The 23,922-nt window shown below is 42.4% G+C and overlaps 1 protein-coding gene across 2 annotated transcripts in view; it reads left to right on the top strand.

Moving 5' to 3' along the window:
* LOC141116338 (uncharacterized) overlaps window positions 1-22,243 on the top strand; it is a 49,387-nt gene extending 27,144 nt beyond the window's left edge. The window contains exons 4-6 of one of the 2 annotated variants that reach the window (XM_073608563.1): window positions 11,361-11,468; window positions 18,371-18,414; window positions 21,804-22,243. In XM_073608563.1, coding sequence (XP_073464664.1) covers window positions 11,361-11,468; window positions 18,371-18,414; window positions 21,804-21,860 — 209 coding nt within the window. In that variant the 3' untranslated portion in view covers window positions 21,861-22,243. Of the gene's footprint in view, window positions 1-11,360; window positions 11,469-18,370; window positions 18,433-21,803 lie in introns of both variants that reach the window. The other variant, XM_073608561.1, reaches the window with a different exon arrangement.
* Window positions 22,244-23,922: the final 1,679 nt, after the last annotated feature.

The raw sequence follows: 23,922 nt of genomic DNA, 5'->3' as shown, positions 1-23,922 counted from the left end.
AAAAAGTTTATTAAATGAAACTTTTAAAAGTAAATAACAGTCATTGGAAACATTTGGTTATATGCCTAATCACTCGTCATTATATAGTATCTGAAGTCCAACATTTTTTATTGGACAGGATGGGGAAGGTTTGAAGGTCCCTGGTGAAGTTCTTTTTTTATTGTAGCCCTAGTAAAGGCAACTTTGTCCCCAGGACAGAAAGGAAGAGCAAATCCCTTTAGTGAGTACACAGGCATCATTAAAAACCTGAAAAAGGATTACATGCACTTAAAACCAGCAAGAGGGACAATGCCTATATTCAGAATTATAAAAAAAAAAGCAAAAGAAACACTAGTTCAACTATGTAGAATGCCTACTGGAGTTGTAGAGGGATCTAATGCAGTTTTGGGATCTGTGTCCTTTTACAGAATCGTGACTGAATAGTTATAGAAAGTAGCTGGTCGAAGACTGCATTCCATTGGGTAACACATTTGAAAGAGTAAAAAAAGATAAACTTATGTGTTACATTCTAGTGTAAACTAACCCATAAATAAGAAAAAAATGGCCTTTAAAAAATACAAAAAATGAAAGTAAGTGACATGCTCAGTATTTCAGAGTTATAATGAATATAACAGGAAAAGAAGGAGTACAAAAGCAGCTAAAGAAAAGATTAAAAAAAACCTTACAAATTCTACAAATATACAGTATCAACAGTAAAACAGAACAAAACATGAAGACGCAATAAAAGGTGAACATGGTCATAATTGAAAATAATAAATGTTTTGCTTCAGTTAATACAAACAGAAAATATGCTTTTATAGACAAAAGGGTAGTGGCAATAACATCATACTAAATGTACCTTGGTAGCTGACAGAAAATCAGATTCAAAACAGACTAGAAAAATTCAATATGAATAAATCACCATTATGAGATGGTACCTACTAGTCTCCTGGCAGCTTAGCTCTCTTATAGCCATTCTACCTTTCCCATTTTCCCAGCCATGCCATATTGATTAGAATGGGATAAAATAATTAGCATAGTGCAAATGTATACCAGGAAACTAGAGACCAGTCAGCCTAACATCAATAGTATGTAAAGTATTGGGGTAAATGGTATGTGACAGTATATTCAAGAATTTGTAAGACCAACCTGTTAACGTTCTATGGGAAAATGAGTATTCATTTAGAAAGAGGAAGTCTCGTAGCATATCAAATGAAGGTCTATTGGTGTTTAAGAAACTGTATGTACATAGATAGAAAACTGGTTACAGGTACAAGTCCAGAGAGTAGTGGTAAATGGCTTTCTAAAAAATCTTCTTAGCTTGTGAGCAGTGTGCCTCAGGTTCTGTCTTGAGGTCAATGCTGTTTAAAGTGATACTGAAGGTTGAATGAATGAATGATTGATTTGTAAAGCGCTGCAAATGCGAACTGAATCGCCTCAAGGCGCTGGATGCATTCTCTGATGTCAGCTTCTCAGAAAAGGAAGGTCTTTAGTTTTTTTCTGAAGGCCTGGTGGTTTTCTTCCATGCGGATGTTAGTTGGAAGAGCATTCCATAGTCGAGGTCCTTGGACTGCGAATCTTCGTTCTCCCTTTGCTTTGTAGCGGTATTTGGGAATGGTAAGGAGGTTTTGGTTAGCTGATCGAAGACTGCGATTCGGTGTGTAGTGTTTTATTTTTTCGCGGAGATATGGTGGGGCGTTTCCTTGTACGCATTTGTGGGTGAGGCAGAGGGTCTTGAATGTGATCCGATTCTTCACGGTTAGCCAGTGTAGGCTCTTTAGGGAGGGGGAGATGGATTCCCAGGGTTTTTTTCCTGTTAACAGTCTTGCCGCCGTGTTTTGGATGAGTTGTAAGCACGCAAGCTGATATTGGGGTAGTCCTACATAGAGCGAATTTGCGTAGTCGAGTCGGGAATTGATGATTGTTCCCACAACTGCCGCTTTGTCCTCTTCTGGGATGAAGGGGATGAGTCTACGTAGTTGGCGGAGGAGATGGTGGGATCCGGTGGCCCCAGTGGGATTTCACACTGGGGCCACGGTAGCGCTAAAGCACTGCTCGCTATAGCGGTGCTTTAGTGCTGTTTAAGCTGTGCTTTTTGTCCGCTAGCGGGGTGCTTTTAACCCCAAAGGAGGGGTTAAAAACATCTGTGTGGCGGCGCTTCGGAAACGCTTTTCAGGCGCTTCGGAAGCGCTGCCCATTCATTCCAATGAGCAGGGCAATTTGGGAGAGATAAATACAGCACTCCCAAACCACCCAAAGATGCTGCTTGCAGGACTTTTCGGAACTTCCCACAAGTGTATCGCCCCAGTGTGAAAAGTCACACTTGAATGAATGGGAGGCGGTTTTCAGGCGCTTAGCAAAGGCTATTTCAAGCACTAAAGTGCCTGAAAACTGCCCCAGTGTGAAAGGGGTCTAACGGTTTTCCACAGGGCAGACCCAATCCTCTTCTTTTTGGTTCCTTAACGGCACTCCTGGCTCCTCCGCTCGCTTGCTATGGTGGCACTTGTGCGCACTCGCTCTCAAACCATACTCTGGCTGTTCATAAGATACACAAAACAGGGCTCAGCCCCAGCTCCCTCCCTCCCTGGCTGTGATTGACAGCAGCAGGAGCTAATGGCTGCCACTGCTGTCTCTTAGCCAATGAGCAGGAGATCAGCCAAACTTGTGCACATCACTGGAGCAGGTAAGTATTGGGGGGGGGGGGGGGCTGCAGGGGAGCCGCATATTTTTAAAACCATTTTAACTTGTTTATAAATGATAACATGTTTAGAGAAAAGAATTCAATTTCAGTGTCTGCGGATGTTACCAAGTTATGTAGCAAAACAAATTTGGCACAGGATATAGAAATGTTACAGGAAGGGGTGGACAGCTACATGGTGGATAGGGATGAGCTGTCTGTTCGAGTCGAACATGAGTTCGACTCGAACATCGGCTGTTCGCTTGCTTGCCGAATTTCGGACATTATGGGCCGTTCGCGCCAAATTCAAGTGACGCGTCACGGCCCATAATGCTGGCTGATAATTGGCCAAGCATGCACTATGACTCATATGCTTTGGCCAATCACAGAGCCGACAGTGAAGGGTGCCTGTGGCCAATTGTGGCTCAGGGGGTTAAATGCCCCACACTATATAAGGCCCCCTGCAAGTTGGCCTCGTGTAGTGTGTTGGTGGCGTTTGTTCAGAGAGAGACAGAGTGTAATTTAATTTAGTTTGAGCAGGCAGGCAATTCCTGGTGTTCTGTTGCTAATATACTTCAGGCAGGCAGGCAAAACAGTTAGATAGCTGCTCACTGCAGATCATTCCTGGTATACTGTTGCTAATATACTTCAGGCAGGCGGGCGAGACAGTTAGCTGCAGTGTATTTAGTATATATATACATCCCGGCTTTGTATATGTGTATATATATATATATATATATATATATATATATATATATATATATATATAATATACACTGTATACAGTTTAGCTTCATCTCACTGCAGACCGTTCCTGGTGTACTGTGGCCATTGCCTGAGTGCGTGTTCAAAGACACTTTCAGCCAGGCAGGTGACTCACTGAACTGCAGTTCATAAAATATATATCCACTGCATTGTATTCCAGCCAAGCCTATACCTGACTGTAGGCCATTCCTTGAGTGCGTGTTCAAAGACACTTTCAGCCAGGCAGGTGACTCACTGAGCTGCAGTTTATAAAATATATATCCACTGCATTGTATTCCAGCCAAGCCTATACCTGACTGTAGGCCATTCCTTGAGTGCATGTTCAAAGACACTTTCAGCCAGGCAGGTGACTCACTGAGATGCAGTTCATTCAATATATATATATATATATATATATATATACAGGCTTGTATATACATAGTCTAGCCAAGCCTATATCTGACTGTAGGCCATTGCCTGAGTGCGTGTTCAAAGACACTTTCAGTCAGGCAGATGACTCACTGAGCTGCAGTTCATTTAATATATATATATATTACAGGCTTGTATATATAGACACTTTCAAAGACACTTTCAGTCAGGCAGGTGACTCACTGAGCTGCAGTTCATTTAATATATATATATATATATATATATATACAGGCTTGTATATATATATTTAGTCTAGCCAAGCCTATACCTGACTAGGCCATTGTTTGAGTGCGTGTTCAAAGACACTTTCAGCCAGGCAGGTGACTCACTGAGCTGCAGTTCATAAAATATATATCCACTGCATTGTATTCCAGCCAAGCCTATATCTGACAGTAGGGCATTCCTAAAATACGTGTTCATAGACACTTTCAGGCAGGTGACTCATTGAGCTGCAGTTCATTAAATATATATAGATATAGATATAGATATAGATATAGATATATATATATATATATATATATATATATATATATATATACACAGGCTTGTATATATAGTCTAGCCAAGTCTATACCTGACAGCAGGCTATTCCTGGAGTGCGTGTTCAAAGACACTTTCAGGCAGGTGACTCAGTGATGTGCAGATCATAAAATATATATCCACTGCATTGTAGTCCAGCCAAGCCTATACCTGACTGTAGGCCATTCCTGGAGTACGTGTTCAAAGACACTTTCAGGTAGGTGACTCAGTGAGGTGCAGTTCATAAAATATATATCCACTGCATTGTAGTCCAGCCAAGCCTATACCTGACTGTAGGCCATTCCTGGAGTATGTGTTCAAAGACACTTTCAGGCAAGTGACTCATTGAGCTGCAGTTCATTATATATATATATATATATATATATATATATATATACAGGCTTGTATATATATAGTCTAGCCGAGCCTATACCTGACTGTAGGCCATTCCTGGTGTACTGTTTTTAGTAAACTTCAGGCGTTGTTTTGCTAATCCAATTGTACAGTATATTTAAATTATTTGTCCGGTTGGTGAAAGCAACACCCTTCATAAAGACACCTCATCCCAGTGAAGACTAAATCAGAAATGGGGGGAAATAGAGGGGATTTTTGCAGTGTCAAATGCAGAGATATACACTAGACTTTTTATAAATAAAATATAGTATTTATTATCAAAACATTTTTAAAAGATAAAAGAGAGACAAACAAGGCATACTGTAACTCAGCAGTATGAAATTACAGGCATTTGGTGGTCTACATCACATACAGAGGAGTATTGCATTACAGCAAAAAAGATATTGCACACTAGCCCGACATGTTTCGCTACTCAAGCTTCCTCAGGGGATGTGCAAGGAGTTTTTTATGTAGAGACCACTAAATAGATGAAAAAACAGAATTATAACGACAATTCTCAAAATATACAAAATATACAGGAAATTTGTACATATAAAGTATTAAGTAGAATATGAACCCAGTTGCACGAAATAGATACTTACCCCATGCGGTAATAATACCCATGAGCCACCTGGCAAAGCCCCTGACTTAATCCTAAATAAACGAATCCCAGAGGGTCAATTTGGCAAGGTCATAGAGGGCTGATAGGAAGACACTGAGGAATAATAATAATAGAATTGCCAAGAGTTACATTTCTGGATTGAATATATATAGAAGGTAAATTGATATGGAAAGGTAAAGAAAAGGAAGAAAGGGGAAGGGGGGAGGGTTTCGGAGGGGGAGGGGAGGACTGGGGTGGGGGAAGGGGTAAAAATGGGAAATGGGTCAGGAAGGGGGGGGGGGGGAGGAGACGGAAACAAAAAGGGGGGGGGCTTGGGAAGGGGGGGGAAAGGAAGGAATGTCATTTTGTGCAGGGACTGTTCTAAGCACGGGAAACGCACGTCACTTTACAGGCATACTATAGACACCCCCCAGGTACGATATTTAAAGGAATATTTCACTTTTATTTTTTCACTTTAAACATCAATAAAATCACTGCTCCTGGAAAAACTGATGTTTTTAAAACTTTCTTTTGCATTGATACGTGTCCCTTGGGGCAGGACCGGGTCCCCAAACACTTTTTAGGACAATAACTTGCATATTAGCCTTGAAAATTTGCACTTTTGATTTCTCACATTCGAGTCCCATAGACTTTAACCGTGTTCAAATGTTCGAGCGAACTTTCGGTCTGTTCGCATGCTCTGGATGCGAACCGAACTGGGGGGTGTTCGGCCCATCCCTAATGGTGGACAAGGTTCATTACATGCAAAGTTATGTACTTGAGTGCTAAAAATATACATGCAAAAATACACATTTGAAGGGGCTCCTCTTGGGGAATTGCCGATGGAAGAAGATTTGGGGGCCCTTATAGATCACAAACTTAACAATAGCGAGCAATGCCAGGCTGCAGTAACAAAGTTAGCTGAATATTTACATGCACTAAAAAATGTATTTTTTCAAGAGATACATCAATAACTCTACCCCTTTCCAAAACACTGGTTTGGCATCATCTTTAGTAAGCAGTTACATTTTGTTCACCAATCCACAAGATTTAGTTCCAGAACTTAAAAAGAGTACAGCGAAGGGCAACAAAATTAAAAATGGGGCTGGAGGAACTCAGCCATGAGGAACAATTACAAAAATTACACTTATACATCCTACATAAGAGGTGCTTAAAGGAGTTGTAAAACCTCATGGTTTTTCACTTCAATGCATTCTATGCATTAAGGTGAAAAACCTACTGCTCTGCAGCTGCTCCCCAGCGCCCCCCTTTTTCTTACCTGAGCCTGATCATTCCAGCGACAGGGACGAGCACAGCAGCTCCAGCCACTGTCTCAGGCCCCCATTGGATAGATTGATAGCAGCGGGAGCCATTGGCTCTCGCTGCTGTCAATCAAATCCAGTGACACGGGAGTCAGGGGCGGGGCCGAGTCCTGCTGTCTGTGTCAATGAACGCAGCAGCAGGACTCCAGAGCGCGCCCACATGAATGCCCCCATGGAAAATGCCTCTCTGTGAGATGTCTCCCTCTTTATTTCTGATGTACATTTATGCCAGAGCTTGTGGATGGCAGTGTTAATTTAGTTGACTAAAACATTTTCTTATACTAAATTAACACTATTTTAGTTGACTAAAATAAGACTAAAACGAAAACAATTGAGATTACTAAAATACGACTAAAACTAAAATTACATTTTAGTCAAAAGAGTACAACTAAAACTACATTTTAATTTGACGTCAAAATTAACACTGGTCTGTAGTGCATGCTCAAACCTAAATACCATAAATAATAACATATTTGATTTTTTCACTCGAGCAGTATATAATGAGTTTGAAAATTGTAGTGAAATGCTTAAATAATGCATTACAATTTAACTACACCCATTCGATTTTAGATGATTAAAATGAGTTTTAGTCGACATAAATGAGTTTTAGTCGACTAAAATGAACTGGATGAGGATGGAACTCATGACTCTATGCTGTCTGTAATGTTGCAGTTTAGTGGGCCAATACCTTAGCTGAGGGTCTAGAGGCGCAGCTTTTTTCCAAACCAAATAAACCGTATCCGACTTATAGGCTTATACACAAAATATGGGAGAAAGTTAAACAACTACAAAAGGTTACGGGTTACACAGGGTACAGTCCTATTTGGGATAACCAAACCTACCCCGAATTGGCCAAGTTACAGCATGCAGCTAGGTGGCAAGGGTATGGGGTGACGCATATAAAACATATCATGACTAATGGTCATTTAATCTCCTTTGCACAATTGCAGTCTAGATATGGCATTCCCTCTAATATGTTATTTTATTATATGCAATTGAAACACGCGGTAAATGCCCAGTGGTCTCTGGGGGCCTCTGAGATGTCACCGACCCCAATCTTTGGGGTTATGCAGCAGTCCTGTTCTACCAGGGGCTTTATCTCCAACTGCTATGCTATGCTCCTGGAGGTATATCTGGAGAAATTCCCTAGCTCTGCACGTGAAAGGTGGGAGAGGGACATATACGATATCCCGGGAGACCAATGAGAGGAGGCTCTGGAGGCAGTGCAGGGGTGCTCTCTTAACATCTCACAGAGACTGTCACAATTATACAGTCTATTGAGAGTCCATCGTACCCCACTCAGGCTAAATTGCATGGGCATACGCCCTGACCCCATATGCGCTAGATAGGGATATAGGGGACTTAATACACTTGCTATGCAGGTGCCCGAAGCTTCATTGCTACTGGAATGCTGTGGTTACTACGGTGAACTCCGCATTTCAGATCTCCATGGACATGGATCCTAAACACTGTATACTAGGTTTGCTTGATGCTGTAATACCAGATAGGTATGTTAAAGAGGCCACATTCAGAGCATTGTTTCAGGATCGTGGGCTCATTTTACTTCATTGGACTTTCAGTACTCCCCCTTCGCCTCAAGTGTGGCTTGCACAGATGGGCACAACAGGTTAGAAAAGCTGATATATCAACATCGGGGCAGCTTTTCCAAATTTGAGAAGGTATGGGGTAGTTGGTTGGCTTCTCCTGGTTTGGCCCCAGCTAATTTAGTAATGGACAGGCTATTGTTGTAAAATTTATCACAAAAATGGAAATGTTTAATTTTGCTGGTATTGTTATGGCTGGAATTTGCATGCCCTTGCTTTCCAAATGTTTAATTCTTGTCTACCTGCTTTAATATGGTGTCCCTAGTGTCCCGGTTGTGCACAACCCTAGATATGGCTCTAAAGGGTGCTTAAAGCATTCACATGACCTGAACTACAATACTGGTATGCTGAATTGATATCTGATGTGAACTACATGTACTTTTAATGTCTGGTTGTACAAATTTGTGACATCTCAATAAACCTTTGCCTGATTTAAAAAAAATGTACTGGAGATTTTAGACGGCTAAAATGTACTGGAGATTAAGTCAACCAAATATGACTAAAACTAAAACAATTACAGAAGACTAAAATGGGACTAAAACTAAAATGCCATTTTAGTCTAAAGACTAAAGCCCTGTACACACGATCGGATTGTTGGACAACAAAACCGTGGACTTTTGTTCGAAGGGTGTTGGCTCAAACTTGTCTTGCATACACACGATCACATAAGTGTTGGCCAACAATTACGAACGTAGTGACGTACTAGACATACTACGTGGTTTTTCAGCTCTTTAGCGCCACCCTTTGGGCTCCTTCTGCTAATTTCGTGTTAGTAGAAGTATGGTAAGTGTTGATTCGCGCTTTTCATTTCGTGCTTTTCAGTTCGTTTCTGAACGCCCGTTCGTCAACCAGACATGTTGCGGAATCGGAGGAGATAACGTGTTATTTATTATTGGCCTTGGAGTTATTTTCTTTGACGTAATTTTTTTGGTTGAATAATGATTTGATTTGGTATATTTTCTATATTTTTGGATGCATAAAATGCACTTTTTGGTTAAGTTCTATTGGCAGATAGCATGTCTATTTTTTTTTTTTTTTTTAATGCACAATTGATAAAAAAAAACATAATAATATTGTTCTTGATATCACTAGAATAAAAAAAGCCTTTGAAAATTCGTTTGCAATAACTCCATCAGTATCACCAGCAAAGCAGCTTCATTATTATCCCATTAAAGAAGAATTTTGCCCTGTATTTGGAAATTTCATTATCTGACACGTCACCAATGTTAATTCTCCATTACGAACGCTAATGTACAAGACCGTCCGCTTCTACTTCTGAGCATGCGTGTTTGTACTTTGGACTTTTGTCCGACGGACTTGTGTACACACGATCAGACAATCCGACAACAAGCATTTGTTGCCGGAAAATTTCAGAACATGCTAGCCAATATTTGTTGCTGGAAAGTCAGACAACAATTGTCCGATGGAGCATACACACTGTCGGACTTTGCGCCAACAAGCTCACATCCACCATTTCCCATCGGAAAGTCAGATTGTGTATACGGGGCATAAGACTAAAACTGAATCGAAATTTGCTGCCAAAATTAAAACTGATGGATTGAGTGCAGGCTGGATTTTTCATTACATGCTGGGAATTTGTTGCTAATTCTGGCCATTGGGGTCACTGATCTGTGTGGAGATCTGAGGGTGAGATCGTCAGCTCCTCTAAGCTACAGTGCTAAGTGCTATTGATCTCTATAATTCGAGGTCTTTGCGGTCTGGTAAGAAGCCCCAAAGCACCTTGAGTGCTGAAGCACCTTTTACATTTTGAGCACAGAGCACCTTGTTTGGCACATTGATGGACTTTATATAATAATTGACTTTTTGATTATGACGGATCTATGAATTGTTTTTTTTTAGTCATTTATTTACTGTAGTTCCATATTTTTGTAATACCATTATTGTATTGCATTTTTTTTTTATTATTATTGATTATTTATTTATTTTGCTTAAATTGCACTGCCTTGATAAGTGGTTTATAATGATTTAGTAACCTTTCACATGCACATGGAGGAGATTTAATCTTAAATTGAGTAAGGGATTCTTTATGTTTAGAGCAGTGAAAATGTGAACCCCCTTTCCCAGGTAGTGGTATCAGCTGAGCATTTGAGAAAAATATACAGGGGGCAGGGCTTTTTTTCAGCAGGAACACGGGGGAACGCAGTTCCGGCACCTCCAGCACTGAATGTATGTAATAGCATGGGATGTGGGGTGTGCTGGAGGGTCTATTGATGTTGGCTTCTGGGGGATCTATTGTCACTGGTAGGGATATAATTTTGTGAGAGGGTCTATTGTTGCTGATGGGGGATTTATTGTTGCTGGGGGGTCTTATGTTGCTGGCTGCTGGGAGATCTGTTGTTGCTGCTAGGGGCTCTAATGTTGCTTGGGTAGATATTTTGCTGCTGGGTGTGATATTTTGTTGTGGGTGGTTCACTGTTGCTGCAGGGAATCTATTGTTGTTGGGGTGGAGTCCATTGTTGTGGGGGGAGTCTATTGTGGAGTGGGGATCTATTTCTGGGATTCTATTGTTGCTGGCTGCAGGGGATCTATTTTACTGCTTTTCTTTTTGTCATTACCATGTTCCATACAAATGATTTAGCACCACAAAATAATACTTGGTTCTGTATTCTCTAAAAGGGGTAGTACTGGTAGGTGGGTTGGGGGTGGAATCAAGAGACTGTGGTCAGAGGTGGGTAGGGGCAGAGACAAGGGTTGACTCAGACGGGGGGAGTTCCTGCACCTATTCTCTGAGAAAAAAAAAGCCCTGTACAGGGGTATGAGAATTTTGGTAGACTCTAACTCACACACATACCTACACTCACTGAAGTGGATGGACCTCTGTCTTTTTCCAACTTACAAGCTATAAAATGTTTGGACCTTGGAAAAAGATCCCATAGACCTGGCAAGGGTTTTATTTACCTTTCACTATTATATACAGCACTTAAAAAAAAGAAAAGTGTTTTGACTTGAGATATGCTTTAATGTGTATGGTATGTGTCTTTTGTTTGACATTTTGCATATTTGTCCATTATGTCATGGGGCTTTCAGTTTATTCTTGTTTTATGTGTGGTAATATTTTGATTTTCTTACAGATCAAACTGAAGAATTCATCTCTGTGTGCCAAAGTCTTGCTCTGTCAGTGTGTCTTATATTGCTATTAACTCTGGTAGTTCATCTCTTTTGGACATACAAGCAGAAAGGTAATGTGCCGAGATTCCAGAAATAATTAATGGCGAAACCTCACATTAAGATCATAGACAATATTTCTACAGTAGGATACAGGGCAATAATATCACAATTTTGGAGAATAGAGATAAGTAATTTCAATTGCTTAATTCAAAACTGGCCACAAATCTGCTTGGGTCACTATGAGCCAGGGTTCACCTGGAAGCAGTGGCGTAGCGTGGGGGGGGCAGGGGGTGCCGTGGCACCGGGCGCAACATTTGGGAGGGGGACAAAATCTCACACCATTGTGTGTCACTTTTGCCTCAATCCCCAAAATTACTATTTACTGTGTCCCCTGCGATCTGGTGGCCATGATTAATCTCATCTGGTGCCCTGTGATTTGGCGAATGGGATCATATGGTGCGGCGGGCCTGGCCTGTCCATGATCGCGGGTGGTGCATGCACGAAGGCTGTTCCTGGAGTCCCGTCCCACCTCCTTATTTGAGCCGCCGCTACCGGCTCCTCCTCCTCTCCGCCTGACCGCGCTGGATCTGGAACTGGCACTGGGACCAGGGCAAAAGCCCTTAAGTCCATGCGCTGCCTGCAAATCAGCACACCGGCGCTGAAAACCCCAGACATTGTCTGTCACAGACAGTCATCAGCCGGCATCAGCACGCACACAGTGTAGCAGTGCCAGTGCTGCATTTTTTTGTTCAGGAGCGGGCCGTGGGTGGGCGGGGCCTTGAGCTCCACTGACACTCTGGCCCCGCCCCTTGCTATGCGTGCAGTCAGTCACTGCTGCCTGCAAGCAAGTGTACGTGATCAGACTCAGAGGAGCGGAGGCCTCGGTAGGAGGAGTCAGCGCGCGGAGTGGAGTGCTGTCGGAGTGCTGGTGTCTGGTGGTCAAGTGAAACTAGTAGTAGCAGCAGTGTGGAGGAATTGATCGGATTTGAAGCTGAGCTGGCCAAGGTAGGGCACACTGGCAGCATATGATGGGCACACTGGCAGCATATGATGGGCAAACTGGCAGCATATGATGGGCACACTTGCAGCATTTGATGGGCACAGTGGCAGCATTTGATGACACAGTGGCAGAATATATTGGGCACACTGGCAGCATTTAATGGGCACACTGGCAGCATATGATGGGCACACTGGCAGCATATGATGGGCACACTGGCAGCATATGATGGGCACAGTGGCTGCAGTTGATGAGCACAGTGGCAGCATTTGATGGCACAGTGCCAGCCTTTGATGGGCACACTGGCAGCATATGATAGGCACACTGGCAGTGTTTGATGGCACACTGGCAGTGTTTGATGGCACAGTGGCAGCATTTAATGGGCACAGTGGCAGCATTTAACAGGCACAGTGGCAGCGTTTAATGGGCATAGTGGCAGCATTTGATGGCAAAGTGGCAGCTTTTAATGGGCACAGTGGCAGCATTTATATGGCACAGTGGCATCGTTTGGCACAGCTGCTGCAATTGATGGCACAGTGGCAGCATTTGAGGGCACAGCGGCAGCATTTTATGGCACTGTGTCAGCGTTTGAGAGCACAGTGGCAGCGCTTGATGGGCACAGTGGCTACAATTGATGGCACAGTGGCAGCATTTGATGGTACAGTGGCAGCGTTTGAGGGCACAGTGGCTGCAATTGATGATTTTTTTCAAAAATGTTCGTGCCCCGCCCAAAAAATTAGGGGCAACAGCCACCACTGAGGCTGTGGCTGTATTTTTTATTACAGAGCACACAGCATTGCAGCACATAGATAGCATTAGTGTGTTTAACTGCCTGATGGGCTTATTTTGGGCCTGGCTGGTTCACATATATGTGTTTTGGCGGCCCACATTTGAGAAGGCACAGCAGCCCAGTCATTCGAATGGGCTGCCATGCCTGCGTTTCCTGAAAAAAAAAATGTGCATGCATCATGTAATAGGCAGCACACACCTGCCCATCAAGCAGTGAAATACAGCACTGTCTGTCCATTCTGCTTCTGCACCATGTGACTTACCTGCAGTTTATGCACCGGCAAACTTGCTGCATTTTTTAGATGTTTAGGCCACTCTTTTAAAAACACAGTGCGTCTGTGTATGCATGAACTGCAGGTAAGTCGCATGGTGCAAAAACAGAATGGATTTCAAGGCCACAGCATTTTTAAAATGCTGCATGCACCTTTTTTTCTGCAGGAAACGCAGGCATGGCAGCCCATTCAGGATTTGGCATTATAGTGTAGTGGGCAGTGTAGTGGAGTTTAGTGGGCAGTGTAGTGGGGTGGGCAGTGTAGTGGAGTTTAGTGGGCAGTGTAGTGTGGTGGGGTGGGCAATGTAGTGTAGTGGAGTTTAGTGGGCAGTGTAGTGGAGTTTAGTGGGCAGTGTAGTGTAGTGGAGTTTAGTGGGCAGTGTAGTGTAGTGGTATTTAGTGGACAGTGTAGTGGAGTTTAATGGGCAGTGTAGTGGAGTTTAGTGGGCAGTGTAGTGTAGTGTAGTGGGCAGTGTAGTGTGGTGTAGTATTTAGTGGACAGTGTAGTGGGGTGGGCAGTGTAGTGTGGTGGGGTGGGCTGTTTAGTGTAGTGGAGTTTTAGTGGGCAGTGTAGTGTCGTGGGGTGGGCAGTGTAGTGGAGTTTAGTGGGCAGTGTAGTGTAGTGTAGTGGAGTTTAGTGGACAGTGTAGTGGGGTAGCAGTGTAGTGTGGTGAAGTTGAGTGGGCAGTGTAGTGTGGTGGGGTGGGCAGTGTAGTGGAGTTTAGTGGGCAGTGTAGTGAAGTGTAGTGGAGTTTAGTGGACAGTGTAGTGGGGTGGGCAGTGTAGTGTAGTTTAGTGGGCAGTGTAGTGTGGTGGGGTGGGCAGTGTAGTGGAGTTTAGTGGGTAGTGTAGTTTAGTGGACAGTGTAGTGTAGTGAAGTGGGCAGTGTAGTGTTGTGGGGTGGGCAGTGTAGTGGAGTTTAGTGGACAGTGTAGTGGGGTGAGCAGTGTAGTGTAGTGGAGTGGTCAGGATAGGAATCAGGTTGGTCAGTGTAGCAATCAGGTTGGTCAGTACTTATGTAGAAAAGGAAGCGACTCAGGGAGTGCTAAAAGTCTGCAGGTTGGGGGGGTGCAAATTACTTGCCTTGCCCTGGGCGCTGACAACCCACGCTATGCCACTGCCTGGAAAAGGTAATTTGCTTGACCAGTGAACCTGATTCTCAGTTCACCCAACTTGCTGAGTATGCGGTGAGTCCCCCCTTCCCTAAAGAGAGAGGTTCACACTTCACGGAAGGGGTGTCCCTTGCGACATTACTGCCCTAATATAGAAGTACTATACTTCCTTAAAAACGATAGTGCCTAGGGGGAAGTGTATAGAAGATGTGAAGCGGCACACATCCAGCCCGATGCATGTAGGTGTGATGGCCTCAGCTGGCACTGCTCCACTGGCCACTTCCCTGATGTGTCTCCAGGATTTTAACAAACATTGTTGCAGATTCCTATCTTTTGTTATTCTGAAGGAATAGATGTTTGTCTGTGTCCATGTTCAAAAGGAATCTAGAGAAAAAGGTATATTTACAGGGAGGGTGGGACTTTGTGTGAAGCACGTGGCAGTAAAAGGATAGTTTGATGAACAAAAAGGAATTTTATTTGAAAACTAAATTGTAAACATACATATTGTCGGTGACATTGGTATAAAGTAACATACATGTTAGACCATTTGACACAGTCCATATATACATGTTTTAATAACAATGGTATGGAATAGTCAAGAAAATAACACTAAAATTGATGGTAATCTCTCATGGTATGAACACATAAAATTCCCTAGTTCACCTTAAGAAAAGTGGTATATAACAATGATTCAAAAAGTATTGCCTGCAGGACCTATGGCCTCACTGGACCTGTGAGGGTAAAAATTACATAATAACTTAAAGATTCTTGGTGAGATTGGTAAAGACAAGGCAACCGGTAGCTCTACGCTTTTCGTGGCTTTAATGCCACTCGTCAGGAGCAAGCGTGTGTGTTATCTATAAAAAATATTGTAAAAGTAAGAGGAAGGATAAAAATTATAAAAAGACAAAGTTTGGGGTAGAGTATAAAACCTCCACAACCAGGGCTTACTTACTAAGGTTTGGTGTATTGATGGTGTGGTGGTGGGGCCCTGCAAACAGTCCGGAAACAGCTCCAACCGCGAGTTGAGGTGGACAGCCCCACAGATTTGGAAGGGGTGATACCCAGGGTAGGCACAGAAAGCGAGGACATTCTGGGAAGGAAGGAAGGAAATGTGAGCAAGGGGAAGTGAAGGGGAGGGGGGAGAAGAAAAGGGGGGGGGGGGGGGAAAGAGGGGAGGGAGGGGAAAGGGGGGAAGGAAAGAGAGAAGGGGGGGGTTAGGTGGAGGGGTGGTGTTGGAGATGAGGGTGAAGGTGGCAGGAGTGTAAGTGGAAGGGGGTGATAGAAAAGGAAGAGGCCATGGATAGATAGTAAAGATGATGAGGCCATGATTGTGGTGATGAGTGTGACAAATTTACCTCGTGAAGATGAGGAACCCAATTGAAGGGAACCAGGAGGGCCAAGAACAACCAAACAGTGTGGAGATCAGTGTGTGGAAAGCCTCGAGTGCCGGGACCACCCGGGGAACGCCCCTAAATAGACCACCTGTGGGAAGCTCCACCAATGTCACGACGTGTGATGAGGGGAGGAGCGCCATGCGCTGGACTGCCGGTACTCCGGCACCGACACACAGTCAGTTCCCCATTGTCCACGAGCATGGTATACACAGCCTGTGCACGGCGGCGTCAGAAGGACGCCACATGCATAGCATAAGGTGTGTGACATTGATGCGTTAATGCGCATCCGCCCTCCCCAGAAGCAGGAGGGGTGGGGGGGAGGGGGGAAGCCCGAAACAGGAGAAAGGCCAGACAGCAATGCAGCCCAAAATAAACCCACCATCAGCAGAAAAAACTGCTAATTAACCAATTGGGACAGTACAAAATATGGAACAATTAGAAAGATGGCAACCTCTTCCATTTTATTCATAATGAATCTGTGTGAGAGTGGTTTCATAATTACCAATCGGCTGCTGCACCTGTAGGGCTCAAATTAGAAAAATGGCAGGGTCTTCATCCCTTTAGATTTGATTTCCCTTTAGGAGTTTCTCATCAAAACTGACATTTTGTTGTTGGGGATGCCAAAAATCTGACTTGTATCTTAGTGGAGACTTCTGGGAAAATCAGTGAGCCAATCACACAAGCAGGAAAGGGGCGTTCTGTACACCATCTGTATTCAGAACGCCTTCAGGTAGCCAAATTACATTGTATTTTACAGAAAGTTACAGCACTGCAGATTAAAAAGGAAAGGCAATTTTTGATGACATTAAATTACAATATGACTTGTGTCGCAATTGTACATGCTACATTTTGTTTTAACATTTGCAATTTTTTTCCCCACAAAAGTGGAGTTAGCCTTTAAGGTCCTTTTAGCAGCCACCAAAGACACTTTTCCACTCTATCCATGGTAGTTGTTCTCCATGGCACTGCACAGCTCCCCATGAATTTTGTTTGACAATCCCTTGCGTATTAGCCTACGAAATGGCCATTGCTTATTTGGTATATTGGTATAAGTTGGTATATTCTGGTATATTGATAATACAATGGCTCACCACCAGAAAACTGGTCCTACACCAGGTTTAAGATTCCCATCTGCTTCAGGGTACAGGAAAGGCCACAGGATCTCAACAAATAGCTTCTTAGTTGCAAGACAGTCCACACTTTCTCACTGTGTCCTGCTCCCCACCACCTCACAGACAGGTGCTGACCCCTTGCTTTCCCTTTTAAGGCCTCCCCTGCAGGCAGCTTAAAGGATATGTTCACCTTTTGGAACATGTTACATGTTCCCTGCAGCTGCAGCCTCTCCCAGTGACAGCGGGCGGGGATCTTCTCCCGGTGCTTGCTGTCACTATTTTTAAAATAATGCAGCCATACTGGGATCTACCTACACAACTGTGTCATTCATTCACAATTTCCTGTGAATGACCTGAACCACAAATACCATCAGCCTTATAGTTCTGAACAGACTACAAAGTCGCTAATGAGCAGCCTCATAGTTCATTCACAGCTTGTAAACAGCCAGCCCATATGCAGGCATCGGCTGAGAGCTGCAGGGCTTGTCTGCAGTAGTCTGACATTGCACCCCTGATCCACTCATCATGGGTCCCAATGCTTTCCAGGCACATTAGGGAAAAAATAATAAATGTACCTTTTTTTTCCTGCAAAAATATGTGCATTTATTTTTTTTTCCCAAAAGGTGAACTTATCATTTAAACCTTTCAGAATCAAAGTCCCTGTAATCAGGGCTGGAGGCTCTAGATGAGTCTCTAAATTCTGGATCCCACATAAGAACTTGCAAGTTACCCCTTTTCAACTGGAACCCCTCACTCTGCATCAGTAAGAACCCCTGAGTATTCCAAGACTGCATTCAAACCCCCCCCCCCCCCCTTATAGGCACAGTGGGGAAACATACATTGCTTCCCATCCAGACCAGGATCAATCCCCTCATCCTGTACAGTAGTCAGACACTTGATTATCACGTTTTGACACACAAAAGCCAACACCACTAGGCCAGTTTTACACATTTTCATTATTTTAGTAAACCCTAAATAAAATATTTTACATGCTTCTGTTCAAATGAGCAGATGGTTTGCAAGTATCATATGTCAGGGGAGACTTAGTTTAAGACAATGCCGAGGAAGCCTGCAACTCGCTCTCAAGTTCTGTACAGCCTTTTTGAAAAAACGTAGTTTTATATAAATCCTAGAACATTTCATTGGAGTAGTCAAAACACCAGAATGCTCATGATTGTGATCATTACTAACTGTAACGGGACAGTCCTTAACAGGACAACATTCTTGCTGAGTTTATTTCATATCTTTATACATTTTTCACTGAAAAGTAATCAACATGCAATTTTGTATTTCAGATAAAAATGCTCAAGAGGCCGAGGGAAAGGATAGAAGGACTTCAGTAAGATCTTACTTGCATGTAAATACATAATTGCATTACTAGTCACTGGAATATTACATGTTTGATGCTAAAATGCAAGAGCCAGTGAAAAACATGGCAATTGGTCCTAGTAGGTAAAACTTCACTCACGACCCAGTCCATTCATGTTTGGAAATCTTCAATTTATTATACATTTACAACTCTTTTACTTACAAAAATGGTCACACATCTTAGGCCTGACAGAGTCAAGTTTTAGGCAAACTTGTCACAAACAAAAAAACAATCCTACCCTACTGGGTACCCTCCATTGCTTAAATATATTGTCAGTGTCACTTCAATCCCAGTTTCTTTAACAAGTTAATGTCAATTACCAGCAAGATCCAGTATTATATGCAAGGGCACACTTTTTGGTACGCCCCATGCCTCACATCTAATAGCACAAGGCTTGAGTCTTTGGGGTTTATTTACTAAAGGCAAATAGACTGTGCACTTTGCAAAGTGCAATTTCACTCTGCAAGTTCAGTTGCTCCAGAGCTTAATAAATGAGGTAAGGCTTCACTTTGCAAAGAAAACCCAATCACATGCAAGAAAAATTAAAAAAACAGCATTTTTGCTTGCACGTGATTGGATGATGGTAGTCATCAGAGCTTCTGTTCATTTACTAACCTCTGGAGCAACTGCTCTTGCAGAGGGCAACTGCACTTTGCGAAGTGCACAGTCTATTTACCTTTAGTAAACCAACCCCTTTGTGTTTCCTTCGGATGGAGGATAGGCATCACCTGGAACCTGAGTGAGAAATCTTGACATCTTATACTGTGCCAAGGGGTGATCTTGTTGGGAGACCATCTGGACCTGGAGAAAGGCCTTGGCTGGGCTAAAGCCACAAGCGCTAAAGATCCCTTGTAATGAAGGATCAATAGGAGCTGGTAAGTGAGCCTTTCAGCTGTTGGTGGAGGCACTGATATTTAAGATCACTACGGTGGTAGATGGTGGAGACTGACATCAGGATTTACTTTCACATAATTTGTGGACTGTTCTAATCATCTAATTTTTACATTTGTATATAAATGATTGAATAGCGTGACCTTTATCTAGTTTATGTTTACTCACTGTGTATATGTCTCACAGAAGGTTTGCTGCTTACACTATTCATTCAGAAAATTTCTTAGCGCGTTTTTTTTCAAGTTTTTTTTTTATTCTGTCCCATACCTGGAAGTTTCTGCCTGTAGTTTGAAGGAATTGAAGCAGGAAAGTTCAGGCACCAGAAGGTGCTTAGCACAGGATAGGTGGTTAGATTTGGCTTCCAACTACTAGCGTTTTCTTTCAACTACTGTAACTACCAAAAGGTTACATTTGTAAAAAACAGTGCAGTGCTTTGGATAAATTTAAAATAAATGTAAGTTTATAAATATAAAAAAAAGAAAGAAAATTAGGTGATAATCAAAAAGTCCAAAGTGTCAACACCACAGTGACAATCCAAATGTCCGTTTCAAAGGTCACCATGTTCTAATCTGTAATGGGCCCAATTATCCAGTGATCCACCACCATGGAGAAAAACATGCTTGCTTACCAGAGCTATTGGGATCTCATACCATAAGTACAGAGTCAGACATGCATGTGTGGTTATAAACTACAGTTCAAAGGGATAAACACATCTTCATTAAGATCCCACTGGTCTCAGTACAGCGAATAAAGCTCTCCAATAGGATTCCACATATACACTCATGGCTGGTCACAACTCAGCATCCCATTTATTAAACATATGAGGGAAAGCAATGCCACGTAACATAAAACTGCCAGAAACATTTTAGTAAAAAAAAGGAATAACACTCACAGATTATGATGAGTAACAGAGCTTGTAAAAGACATCCATCCCGGGAATCAAAAGAGTGACTTCCTAGGCATGAGTACGCAGTGACACCAGGAGTACAGTCTCCATTCAACATGTGTCATCATAACTGACATCATCCGAGGCTTAGGAGTCACTGTGGTTTTGACACTTAGGACTTTTTGTTTACCACCTGTTTTTTCATATTTATACACTTACATTCATTTTATATCTAGCTAAAGCACTGGGCTGTTTTTTAATTTAACTAGTATCATTTATGTCAATTGATGTGTTAGCTGGAACCCCTCAACTTTCTGAATGGACCTCTGAGTGTAATTTCTTCTTCTATTTTTTGTTACATTTGTAAAACAAACAAGTTAATATTGAATGCCCCATTTTGGAAATATACTGTTCCCCAAATTCAGACTATACGTTGTAGAAAAAAGTAAAAACCTACTTCAGACAATTTAAAAAAATTGCATTGAACATTTAGAGGAAAGAACATATGAGGTCTGTCCAGGAAAAAGTCCAGCCATTGTTAAAATAATTATGAACGGTTTACACAACATCGATGTAACCTGGCAGCCAAGGAGAGTGGGCTGGATGCACTTGTGAGCAATGGGGGTTATTTACAAAGGCAAATCCACTTTGCAGTACAAGTGCACTTTGAAGTGCAGGGGGACATGCAAGGAAAATAAAAAACAGCATTTTAGCTTGCACATGATTGGATGATAAAGTCGGCAGAGCTTCCCCTCATTTCAGATCTACCGTTCAGATTTACAGCGACTTGCAGTGCACTTGTAGTGCAAAGTGGATTTGCTTTTCGTAAATAACCCCCAATGACAACTTTGCTGTAATTGTCAGTGGGGGGTGCTAGACACAATAGAGCGAGCATGTGTACTGTGTGTCTGTTGAATTCAAAATGACTGAGTGAGTAGAGCAATGAATCTGCATCAAATTCTGTGTTAAGCTTGAACATTCCTCTGCAGATACTATTCGCATGATTCAGGGAGCGCAGCGCAAATAAAAATTTGTCACAAATGCATCAAAGATGGTCTAAATCTGTTGATAGTGTTCTAGAAGGCCTGCAACAAACAGAATACCTACGGGCCGCAATCAACAAATTATTGTGACTGACACTACAAGAACTAGAGGCCGATCTGGGTATTCCAAAAACTACTGTGCCCAAGATTTTGTGTGAGGTCCCAAGGTGCCTATTTTGAAGGGGACTGATGCGTAATTGTCCTATATACAATGTTTTGTGTATTTTCTTCAATAAAAGTCTCTATTTTTCATATATCATGGCTGGTTTCTTTCCGGACAGACCTTGTGTATCATGTTCGCATTGCAGTCTATAACCTCACTAGGGAGAATAACTTTGCCTATGGTCATTGGTCACTGGGACATGCATGAGTGAAATCTTACCAATATAGTCACAGACTAGAAAAAAAAGCACATTGGTTTAATAGTAGGGAGTTGGGTTAGAACCCCTGCCGCTGTTTTATTTCATTATGTCAGGAAGTCTTTGTTTAATTTGCATTTGATCACCAAGACAAGTAAAACTATTTCCTTTTATTTTTAGGATGGAATTGTGTATGCACATCTGGATATGGGCCAAATCACCCAAGGGAGAAAGTAGCTGAGGCAGCAAAATTGTGAAACTTCAGAGAGTACTAAGCTTTACAAATAACAGACATTACTAATAACGGCTTCTCAAGAAAATGAAAACACTTTGCTTATATGTCATCTGTATGTTGCACTTTGCTGATCGTCATTGCACTTTTTTACTGCCTTCCTGGATATGCCTATGTATTTTGATTATGCCAACTGCAGAATTAAATAAAAAATCATGCAGTTCAAATGTTCAGGATAGATATAAAATAATGTAAATTTTTTGTTTTACTTTTCTAAACCTATAGAATATATCTGTATTTCCTAACTCAATATAAGCTGCTAAAGTAGATCTTAAAGTGGTTGTAAAAGCACAAGGCACATTCTATACATGAAATTAAAAAACCTTCTGTGTCCAGCAGCTACCCCCAGCCCCCCCCCCCCCCCTCCCCCCAATACTTACCTTAACCCTCTCTTGATCCAGCGATGGCATTGTGAGCCTTGGCTCTCTAGGGACTCGCACTCCTGATTGGCTTTTGGCAGCAGCGGGAGCCAATAGCTCCCGCTGCTGTCAATCACATGCAGTGAGCCAATCAGGAGACAGAGGGCTGTGAATGAACACACAGAGCTGGGACTCGGGAGTGCGACCGGCAGGAGGGAGGGGCCAGGAGCGCCAGCGTGGGACCGAGAAGAGGAGCGTCTGGGCTGCTCTGTACAGAACCACTGCACAGAGCAGGTAAGTGTAACATGTTTGTTATTTTAATGTAAAAAAAAAAACAAGGGTTTAGTAACACCTTAATATTTTTGATGCTCTTTATAACACTCAAAACCTTCACCTCAGGTCCATTTTAAAGAAGAAGTTTGGCCAAAGCTCTCCTGTGGATCATGACAAAAAAAAATATGTTGGGACTTTGAATAAACCTCCAAAGGTAGAATGTAAGAACACCAAATGAATAAAAAATGTACAAATTTATTAAAGCATTATTAAAATATACAGGTTGGAAAACCTTAAGATTTATTTATTTCATGATATCATAATCTAAAATTAACTGCCAATTATATGACGTATCCACAAGTATAAGTTGGCAGGAAGATATGTATATAAAGGTGTAGCACTACCCCCGCAGTAGTTGCTGATGTTCAGGTTCCCATTGCTGTACAGCCAGTCACATAGCAATTTCCTTCATTCACACAAACACAGAAATCAGTCCTTGGCTTGATTTTTTTGTTGGTTTTTTCTTAGGGGATGATAACTTGGATGGGGTAGGGAATTATGTGATGCCCAACTTGAAAAATGTCTAGAACACAGAACAAACAGGGGGCAACTTCCTCCCTATTCACACAAAGATCCTCCTCTTCCTTCCTCCTGTACAAACTTGGTTCACTATTTACAGCAACTTCTGATCACTCCGGTGAAATTAACAGTCTTGTCAATCTATTGGCTCCTGTTTCTGTAAATCACAGTCAGTGAGCCAATGAGGAGAGAAGGGCTGACCCATGCTCTGTGTGGCTTCGACAGAGGAACCAAAAATAAGAGGATCAGGGTTGCTATGTGCAAAACCATTGCACAGAGCAGGTAAGTATAACATGTTTGTTATTTAAAAATAAATTTAGAAATAAAAAAATAATCTTTAATGTCACCTTAAAAACAGTCTAACCCACCACAGCAGTAGGTATCGCTATCTTCATTTAAGTTTGATAGAGTAGGGACGAATATTCAGCTTTACTTTGTCATGTCTTTTTACCTATGTGTTCACAGGGAAAAACTACAGCAGGCATCTCAGGCCCTTTGGCCCTTTGGCATCCTTGCAGGCTTAACCGAAACTTCCTCACTGTTGCCGGGGGTGGCAGCAGACACTTTTACACAGGGAACTGGGTTTGTAGGTTAAGTCTCTTGCTCAACAATATTATCTCCAGTGGTATTCCAAATAACAGGACAACTCACACCATTCAATGCCCTCATTAGCCAAATGCCATGCAAGCAAATGGGCAACTTCTTCTCTACCTGAAGCATCTTGACTTTAAACTTGCCACAGCCCTCTGCAAGTAACAACTCTGCTTCCACCAGCATTGGCAACTCTCTCCTGGAA

Source organism: Aquarana catesbeiana, linkage group LG13 (genome assembly GCF_042186555.1).
Source record: "Aquarana catesbeiana isolate 2022-GZ linkage group LG13, ASM4218655v1, whole genome shotgun sequence".
Taxonomy (NCBI): Eukaryota; Metazoa; Chordata; class Amphibia; order Anura; family Ranidae; genus Aquarana; species Aquarana catesbeiana.
The sequence above is the reverse complement of the archived record's forward strand: the minus strand, read 5'-3'. Positions and strand labels throughout refer to the sequence as shown.